This window comes from Colossoma macropomum, unplaced genomic scaffold (genome assembly GCF_904425465.1).
Source record: "Colossoma macropomum unplaced genomic scaffold, Colossoma_macropomum, whole genome shotgun sequence".
NCBI lineage: Eukaryota > Metazoa > Chordata > Actinopteri > Characiformes > Serrasalmidae > Colossoma > Colossoma macropomum.
In genome coordinates, this window is record NW_023495327.1 from 10,078 (window position 1) to 20,708 (window position 10,631).

General features: G+C 42.5%; 1 protein-coding gene across 1 annotated transcript; it reads left to right on the forward strand.

Moving 5' to 3' along the window:
* Nucleotides 1-420: 420 nt before the first annotated feature.
* LOC118801783 (TRPM8 channel-associated factor homolog) lies at nt 421-9,060 on the forward strand. The gene is given in 8 exon segments (XM_036562150.1): nt 421-537; nt 3,767-4,506; nt 4,509-5,345; nt 5,623-5,717; nt 6,087-6,300; nt 6,399-6,638; nt 6,761-7,098; nt 8,008-9,060. Coding segments are annotated over 8 exon segments (2,715 nt in total). The 5' UTR covers nt 421-535; the 3' UTR covers nt 8,257-9,060.
* Nucleotides 9,061-10,631: the final 1,571 nt, after the last annotated feature.

Below are 10,631 nucleotides of genomic sequence, written 5' to 3' on the forward strand. Positions count from 1 at the left end.
TACACAGTTTAAGTTCACTTTTAGTGTAGTTCACAGTAGAGTTGCAGTACAAAATAACATTTAGACATAAACTAGTTGTGTCCTCAAACTCTTGCACCTAAAATGTACTTACAAATATACTTTTATGAAATATAAGTGGGCCAATTTGGTCCCAAGAAGTATTGAAATATACAAGTATTACAAACACACTACCAGTACACAGATATTAGTATATGTACTACATAAAATATACTTGGGAAATATACTTGAACTTTAATTATATTTTAGTCAGCATTAGCACGAATTCCTCTCCATAAATCCTGTAGGATGTTCTATGTATTTTATATCTGAACAGTAGTTCAGTATTTCCTCCATTTACTCCCATTCTCTCAGGTTTCTGGAGGAGGCTCTCTGGCAGTTCTCAGGCGATTGGCTGTTTTTTGAAGGGCGGGTCTTCCCTTATTCACACGGAGCATTACTAGCTGTCCTGTTCATATTTCAACCAGTGCTTGAAGTTTTCACTTGCTGTGGCAGGAAACCGTGATCATATCTAGTCATGTAAGTAGCCCGATACACTGTTAGGATAAAGATCTTTACCTGCGAGTGTTTGTGTTTATGGAGGGCCAGTTATTTAGACCTGCTTTAACTCAGATTTGAACTTCAGTGTCTGGTTTTGTTGTGTACTGGATATGATGGAGCCTCCAGACTGTGAAGGGTCAGCGGCTGTAGGGTTTGGGCGACTGTGGGCTGAAACTGAAAGTAGTTTAACGCGGTGGGGATTTTCCACATCCTCACACTGAGGAGACCAACAAACGGATCAGATGACCATTGTTCGGCGGTGCTGGGCTCCACAGCGCTGTACACTCATCTGACTGACTCAGAAGCTCTTCTTGGAAAAGGCTGAACTATGTCAGTAAACTTCCTCCCACATTGTGCTAATATTAAAATGACCAGCGGTCATGTCGGCTAAAATAGTTCAGCCTTAGTAGTACTTTGTCTATAATAGTAACGACTGCATTTAGTTTACATAAAGCACAATGATAGAAGGAACGCAAGTGGTCTGCACACGCTTCACCTGGCTTCTTGTTCCTAGTTTCATTTTCGAATTGCCCGGTCCACCTTAAATGCTGCTGCGCCGGTTTATGGCACTGATGAGTCAGTTTTCATTATTATCTGGGCGGTCAACGGCGGCTCGTGTACAATAAATATGATTAATATAATATATTTAATATCTTACTTTAATATCTGAGTCTGACACACTGAATGATCCATTTAGGTTTAAACATAAGGAATCTAATACACCCACTTTATTATTTTCATGAAGGCATCCTTATTTAAACTTGTGCAGTAATACAGTGTGCTTTAAAAAGATAGTTCTTCAAGGGTTCTTTAGGAAAGGCAATGGTTCTATTTAGAACCATGTCATGCTTAAATAGTTCTTTGGATGGTAAAACAGTTCAGACTGAAGGAGAATGTGTTGTGTGTGGTTCTGAACAGCACCAAAAAGGGTTCTGCTATTGTAACGATGTCAAACTTTGTGTTTTTCTTTTTGAGGAGACCACGGCTTCTGTCAGTGATGTATCATTTGTAAATGTGCCATATCAAGTCTACTCAGTTTTGTTGTAAACATTTATCTGGGGGAGGGGGGGCAGTATTCAGACACTTTTTGTTTTACTTCCAGTGCATATCTACATAAATTCATGTTGTAAAATTCAGGTCTGGCAATTCAAGGAAACATCCAGGGTACTCAGGAAGAACAAACAAGCATAGAAGTCTCATGTACATCATAAGAAAGAATCAGCTTAGATCTGTATGAATCGGGGCTCCCGAGTGGCGCAACCGTCTAAGTGTTGGCCCTATCATCAGGAGATCGCGAGTTCGATTCCTGGTGATGCTACAACCATCCGTAGCCGGGACTTCTTGATGAGCAGACCTCAGGTGGTGAAAGCTGGGAACAGCTTCTCTTCCACACTGACTCTGAGCACAGGGGCTCCCCAGGGATGTGTGCTCAGCCCCCTCCTGTACTCCCTGTATACACATGACTGTGTAGCCAAACACACGTCTTACATCATCTTCAAGTTTGCTGATGACACCACCGCAGACACTCATCACTGATGGAGATGAAACAGCCTACAGAGACGAGGGCAGCGCTCTGTCAGAGTGGTGTCATGACAGCAATCTCTGTCTCAACATCAGCAAAACAAAGGAGATCTCTCCTCACTCTCCCCTGTTCATCAATGGAGCTGAAGTGGAGAGAGTCAGCAGTGTGAAGTTCCTCGGCGTACACCTCACTGATGACCTCACCTGGTCCCTCCACACCAACACTATCGTAAGATCTGCCCGTCAGCGTCTCTTCTTTCTGCGCAGGCTCAGGAAGTTTGGTCTGCCTCCTCAGATCCTCACCAACTTCTACAGATGCACCATAGAGAGCATCCTCACAGGCTGCATCACTGTCTGGTACAGCAGCTGCACTGCCTGTGACTGCAAGGCCCTTAAAGGAGTGGTGAGGACAGCAGAAGCCATCATAGGCAACAGACTACCAGCCTTAGAGGATGTCTACCAGTCCCGCTGCCTCAGGAAGACCAAAAAGATCCGGTCAGACAGCAGCCACCCAGCACACAGCCTGTTCACCATCCTGCCATCAGGCAGGAGATTTCGTAGCATACAGGCTAGGACAACCCGGTTAATGAACAGTTTCTACCCACAGGCTGTCAGGCTACTGAACAAGCTGTGAAGCTGTGGGTCCTTCACTAAATACCATTTCACTCAGTCTTTTTGTCAGTATTATTATTACATCATGTCATCTCTGCTATGGACAATAACACCTTAACACTAAGCCACTTTAAGAACAATAACAGTCACTTAGTCACTTTAAAATGTATATTGTCTGTATATTTGTGTACATTTCTCTATATTTGTGTATATTTTTATCCATATTTTCTCTATATTTTGTGTATATTTAATATATTTCAGTTTGTTTTTCTTGTAATTTTATTTTTACTTATTTACTTTCTGTAGAGTGTTTGTCCGAGCCTCGCCACAAGCATTTCAATGCATAAATGTCCTGGCATGTTGTGCATATGACAAATAAACTTGAAACTTGAGTCAGAGAGAGCACAATTGGCCTCGCTCTCTCTGGGTGGGTGGGATGGCTGCCCTTCTTCCCCCCATCACTCACTAAGCGCGATGCTAGTCAGCGCAGGCGTCTGTTAGCTGACGTAACAGATCTGGCGGTTGGTGCTTTCCTCAGAGCGTGTTCAGCTGTCCAATGACTTTGCGTGAGTGGCAGTTCGAAAAGATGCGGTGGCTGGGTTCACAGGTCTCGGAGGAAGCCTGTGTTAGCCTTCGCCCTCCTAGCGTTGATAGCATCGTGTGATTGGGGGGAGTCCTAACTAGCGGGGTGGAATTGGAGACGACTAAATTGGGGAGAAAATCGGGGTAAAAATTAGAAGATCTGTATGAATCAAGAATCAGCTTAGATCTGTATGAACAACCAATCAAACAATAATACTAGTACCACGTACCATACTCTTCCCGAGTGCTCTGGACTTTTCCCTGAATTTCCAGACCTGAATTTTACAGCCTGAATTTCTCAACCTGGAAAAGCATCAGGAATTCAGATTCAGTATCACAAATTCAGGTTGACACCAAGTTAACCTCATAGAACAGGTCATGTCTGTTTTATCACACCAAAGCTGCCACTTTGATCCAGGAAAACCCCTGAAAACATTTATTTTATTTTAGTCTTTTCTTTTTTGTGATTTCTCTACTTGTTTCTATTCCCCAGGAAAGGCAAGAATTTCAAAGATGATCTGGAATTCCTTTTACAAGGTGTGTCTGAATTTGACATCCAGGGTGAGTCTGTGCCATCTGTGGTGCTGGTACATGGATCTTCAGCATTTCCTATTGGACTCACACCAAGTGGAAAGGCATTTCTTGCTGGGGCCTACTTTGGACAGGGACGAGTAATTGTAGCCAGCCATGAGAGTTACTTGGGTCGTGAACCACTGTCTACTTTCATGATCAATGCTGTCCACTGGCTTGATAATGGTCGTAAGGGGGTTATCGGCATCTTACCTGATCTTAAAGAGGCCTTCTGTCTGCTGAATAAGTCAGGACTACAGTGTAGGTTGACTGGTTTTGAGAAGGGCCTGAGCGTCTTTGTCTGTACGTCATACAGTGATGCTCAGTGTAAAGAGATCCAGGAATTTGTTGCTGGTGGTGGTGGCCTCCTGATCGGGGGACATGCTTGGTGGTGGGCTTATTGCAACCCTGGCTGCAATGTGATGACAGATTGCCCTGGAAATCGTATCCTCAGCAAGATGGGATTGAGCCTCTTGGAGAAAACTGTGAAAGCTGGGTTGTACAAGGCTCCACATTTTCCTCAAGATGCAATAGAATTTCTTTTACAAGGAGTTTCTGAGTTTGACATCCAGGGTGAGTCTGTACCATCTGAGGTACTGTTGCATGGTCCCTCAGCATTTCCTATTGGACTCACCCCAGATGGAAAGGCATTCTTTGCTGGGGCTTACATGGACAGGGACGAGTAATTGTGGCCAGCCATGAGGCTTACCTAGACCGTGAACCACTGTCCACTTTCATGATCAATGCCGTCCACTGGCTTGATAAAGGTCGTAAGGGGGTTATCGGTGTCTTACCTGAACTTCAAAGGGCCTACTGTCTGCTGAATAAGTCAGGACTACAGTGTAGGTTGACTGGTTTTGAGAGGGGCCTGAGTGTCTTTGTCTGTACGTCATACAATGATGCTCAGTGTAAAGAGATCCAGGAATTTGTTGCTGGTGGTGGTGGCCTCCTGGTAGGTGGACATGCTTGGTGGTGGGCTCATTGCAATCCTGGCTGCAATGTGATGACAGATTGCCCTGGAAATCACATCCTCAGCAAGATGGGATTGAGCCTCTTGGAGAAAACTGTGAAAGCTGGGTTGTACAAGGCCCCACAGGTGAAGCATTATGGCATTTCTTCTACACGGATGTATCATTTCCAGGATTTGCTTCAGCATTTTGCTGGGCATGTGCTTCAGGGTCAGCAGCTGGGAGATTATGAACAATGGTATCTGAAGAAGTTTGGCAGTGACTGTGCCAGTTATCTCCGCATGCAGGCATTCGACTGTGACATGTATAAGTCAGTAGTTGTACTTCTCACAGACATAATTAAGGCAGGATTTCCACAGGTGTCTCCTACACATCCTGTTAAAAGTGCAAAGGATCACCTGCTCCTCCAGGTGGGGACAGAGTTATTTAGGCTCAGCAAAGACACTGATGAACTTCTGTCATACCTCATCGTAGACACACCTGACCTACAAACTGTGTCCAATGCAAGAGTCTGGATCAGTGCTAACACAGCAGGTAATACCTTTCTTGTCAGTTAAGCAGCTTACAACTTATTAGGTTTTCATAATTTTCTCATAATTTTAATTTACTTGTTTTAACACATGATTGCCTTGTTAGGTAGCTAAAGAGCTGGCACAGGTATATTAAATGAAGTAGACTACAGTGCTCTGGCAACTGAAGTCTGATACTGTAATGTCTATATGATTTATAAACACTATATATATTACAGGGTAATATCTGTGTGAAGTGTTTACACATTGAAAAAAACTATCACATTGCTTACTCATTTCAGATGATGAAGAATGGATAAGCACAGGTCTGTATCTTTCTCCTGGAATGAAGACCAACATGACAGTGCCTGGGACAATACTAGGAAAGGGTTGGCAGGTATGGTTTCATTGTATTCAGACTATTTTTTATTATAAAGGTGAGCTTTTAGGTAGGGTATTAAGCTACTGTACACTTTTACGTGTTGTGAAAAAGTGTATTATGCTTCACATTTCTGTTTATTCTTCATTTTCGGTTCTTTTATTGCCTTTAAACCACTTAGGCTGATGTTAAACAGCCACTTCCTGGCAAGTGAGTGTATGAGAAAATTAATATTTGCTCTTGCACTTAATCATCTAGGAAACTAGTCTGATGTACAGTGTGTTGAGCTTGTGGTCAGATATGCAACAAACCTACAATAAACCACAACTATTAACATTTTGTATTGTGCATATTTGATGTATGTAATTAAATTCCACATACTTGCAGGTGCAGATCGGCTGTCAAACAGATGACTTAAGCAGCGCAGATGAACTGAAACGAGCTCCGGTGGTGTTTGTACGTTCACCTTTGGAAAAAGAGAATCTGCAAGTCTGGAATCTGTGGGGAGGACTCATATACCTGATCGCACCTCCTAGAACTACAGTACCTGAGATGGAGGTCGTCATACAGACAGCTGTAAAAGCACCGTACTACAAGTCTGGTACATTTATTTAATACTTGCTCATTCTTAGTAAGCCAAAGTGAGCTACTGCAGTACATGATAAAAGTAAAAACTATGAATATTAACTATTCTCTCAGGAGAGACCAGCGCATCTGACTGGGTCGCTGAGATCCGTAAAGCACCAGCACCTTGGGCAGAGCTGGAGTTCGAGAATCTCATCATCACCTTGCCATCAGACGTGATACGACACCTGGACCGTCCAGACGAAGTGGCCGCTATCTGGGATTCCATTATGAGGAGTGTAGCTGAGTTGGCTGCTAAGCCTGCAAAGTTTACCCGCAAGGAACGCTTCGTCGCTGATGTTCAGATCTCAGCTGGTCTGTATCGTGTAATATTTTATCAGAAAGACCCATTAGTGATTACATGATTTACACTACATTTAACATTTCACTTCATGAACTAATCATATTACTTAAAGATGATGGTCTTGTTTCCACAGGCTATATGCATTCAGGTTACCCCATTATGATGCACTCTGTATCTGCCCCTGACTTGATGAATCCATATGCTGCTGGGAAAAGTGATTTCTGGGGCCCGGTCCATGAATTGGGCCATAACCAGCAACACTCAGTCTGGGAGTTTCCACCACACACTACTGAGTGTACCTGTAACCTGTGGTCTGTATATGTACACGAGGTGGTGCTGGGTGTGAACAGGGCAAACGCTCATGAGGAAATGACAGAACACAGAAGACAGAGCCGAATTAAGAGATACATCAAGGGAGGTCGACGTCTGGAAGACTGGAATGTCTGGACAGCACTGGAGACTTACATGCAGGTCAGAGAACTGTAGTACTGGATGCCAGACAGGTTTTTCATAGCTTAGAGGCTGAGTTGGACTTAAGCTTGTGAACTTTTTCAAACATTATACATGCAAGTAATAATTTTAGGATTCTAGGATTTGAGTACTGGACTTTGACTTCAGTCAGACTTGCCAGTTATTTCAGTACTGTTTTTATCAATGACTCGGCCTTAGGATTTTCCCTCAGAGGAATCTCCAACACAATGTTCCGTTGTTCCATTACTGTGTTAGCATAGGTTAATTAGATGATAGCGTGACCATATTTTGCTTTTCAAAAAAGAGGCCACTGGGGGCAGGAGGGCAGCTTGGAGCAGAAAGCAAAGGTCAATTTGAAAACCCAAATTACTGACATTTTAGACAATTTTAAACAATTTTTTAAGCTGCTAAAAGAGGATGTATGGTCACCCTATTAGATGAGCCCTCAGAGTGGCAAGGGACAGAATGAAAACGTGTGTACTTTGGCAGCAGAACTTTTCCCTTTGAACTGATGAAAAACAGTAGACAAAGCTGTTTATTGGCCAGAGCAGTAAATACTTTTAATGCTTAATAAGCTGCTCTGTACTGTGCCTTGTTCAAAAAGGCAGTCCAGGCTAAAACATCCCTTATTATTTCAGCATAAAAGGGCTATACTATTGTAAACTAAATAGGTGGATATGAATGTAAATGGGTTGGTTTTCATGACGTCACAAAACCAGTGATTTCAAAACAGGCTGTTTTTTGCTGCTTAGTTTCCATATATGGGCTGTGTGGACTGGGGAGAGAATAGATAGTTTTGAACTGCATTAGACTCCTAATTATAAAGGTGACAGAATTTTGTTTTATGATGATGTGGGACTTTTAACATTCAGTCATCACCTGTATGTTTTTATCTGATTTTTCCAAAAGCTTCAAGAACAGTTTGGCTGGGATGCCTTCAAGAAAGTCTTTGCAGCTTACCATGATATGAATGATGTACCAGAGGACAACGGTGGCAAAATGAACCTGTACGCCGAGACCTTCTCCACGGTGGTAAAGAAGAATCTGGTCTCTTTCTTCAAAGCCTGGGGCTGGCCCATCCAAGCCAGCACAGAAGAGAAGCTGTCCAGCCTGCCTGTGTGGAGTGACCATCCTCTGGTCCAGTATGTTGCCAAATGAAGTGCGATTTCACCAAAGTTGCCGAAACAAATGTGACATTATTTGAAAAGAATAAATAAATTCTAAGCAAACACAAATTTCTTATCTGGAAAATTGGTACAGAACAGCAAAACAAAATTATATGTTACCAAACATTCAGACACACTTACTCAATTCCTTATATCTCTTCTCCATCAGAGATACAGAGCAAAGGCACATCCTGTTAGAGTTCAGATCAGTAACCATAGTCTAGTCATGCATGAGCAAGCTAAATAGAGAAAAACTGGCTGTCCAAGGTAAAAGATTATGTGGTCCAAATTAGACATATCTGTGATGCACTTTGTAGAGGATTTTTTTAAGTTGCTAGCATAGTTCCCCAAACCTTTTCCATAGGGAACCTGCCTCTGAGGATGCAAGTGTATCTTGTCAGATAGCCAGCCCAGTCCCCTGACCTTAAACCCCTCTGAAAATCTGTGGGCTGAGGTGAAGTCCAGTGAACCTAGTGAACCTGGGGCCGAGGAGGATCTAGAGAGATCCTGTATTGATACTGTATTCCTTGCTCTGGATTCTGCAGTCTCATCCAGCATTATGGAAGAAGACTCATTGCTGTTATGTTGGCAAAGAGAAGCTGCACAGATTACTGTAGGGTGCTAGAAATTATGACATTTGTTATAAAAAAATTTTTTTGAAGGATGTTTGAATTTTTTAGACTAAACATACTTCAATTAAATGTTAGGTTTGTTTCATATAGTCATACATTCAGTGTAAGATTGAGCTGAATATCCACAAATAATTTTTCATGACCCAATAATTATGGAGCTGACTGTATATATTCTAAACAGTACACATGGTTTTCATTGCAAACCACAGTTCTAAAGTGCAGGGCCCAGTGGAAGATGTAGAGGATGCATCACTGCACTGGTGCAGGCGGGAATAGAAATATTGAACACTTTACAAAGAGCCAAACATATTCTGTTTTTACAGATTTGAAAGGCTGCTTACTGACAGCAGTCAAGTCTTGTCGGGACAGTGCCACTGTAGAGATGGCCTGTCCCACACTGTCTGTCCAGGGAAGATAATACTCAGCCCAGAGAGAGAGAGAGAGGATGCTGAGGTAGAATAAATCCAAACTTATGTTCATGCTGTGTAATGAATGTTCATTATACAGAAATTCTGTTTGATTTTTCACATTGTTTTCCCCAAAAAAAATTTGCATCTCCATCTGTATTTTTGGTACAGTTTTATATGGAATCCGCCTACAAATATATACTTCTTTTTTTTTCAGTTGCTAATTCATTACAGTCATTGATAACATTGTTTTCAGCTGATTACTACTACAGGCTAATAGTCAATAGTGCCACTGCATTTGACAGATCTGTGTGTTTTCAGTACATAAGCTTCATTTTATGCTTTAGCAGGTGTAAAAAATATTACTTATGAAGTAAGAACCCGTTTTTGTTTAATCTGAAAACTTATTTTCGCAACTGGAACTAAGCTGGTCAGCTAGCCAACAGGCTAAGAGATAGCAAACATGCTAAACAACTCCAACATTAATATCACAGGCTTGAATTAAAGTGAAAAGAAATTCCGTGGATTTTCCTAAAAGGAGAATCTTTTTGTACAAAGCTGTTCTACAAGCTAATCAAAACAGTCGTATGTCTGTCAGGACAGAACGTCTTGACCTGCAAGTACAGACGCAATCACGTCTTGTTCAGCTGTGGTTTCCTGTTTCTTTCACACCTCATCTGCATATTGTTCTTTGAAATCTTGTTTGTCTCTGTTCTGACCAACTGCCGGCCATGTCTGCTTCTAAGTGTATAAAAAGGCCCTTCCGTTCCAAAATAAATGAGTGTGTCTCGGAACTTTGATGCACGTGTGTGTGTGTCTTTGCTTCTTGCGCACTCCCAGAGCTCCGATGGAGAACAACCAGATAGAGAGGTCAAGGTGGGATCAGACAAAAACAAAGGAAACCATTTCTTACACTCCTGTCTGCTTAAGATGGCCTGACTCTGTGCAGGCCAGTCAAGTTCTAACACACCAAACTCGCTCATCCATGTCTTTATGGACCTTGCTTTGTGCGTTGGTGCGCAGTCATGTTGGAACAGGAAGGGGCCAAACTCCCCAAACTGTTCCCAAAAAGTTTGGAGCATGAAATTGTCCAAAATCTCTTGGTCTGCTGAAGCATTAAGAATTCCTTTCACTGGAACTAAGGGGCCGAGCCCAACTCCTGAAAAACAATCCCACACCATAATCCCCCCTCCACCAAACTTTACACTTGGCACAATGCAGTCAGACAAGCAGCATTCTCCTGGCAACTGCCAAACCCAGACTCGTCCATCGGATTGCCAGACGGAGAAGCGTGATTCGTCCCTCCAGAGAACACATCTCCACTGCTC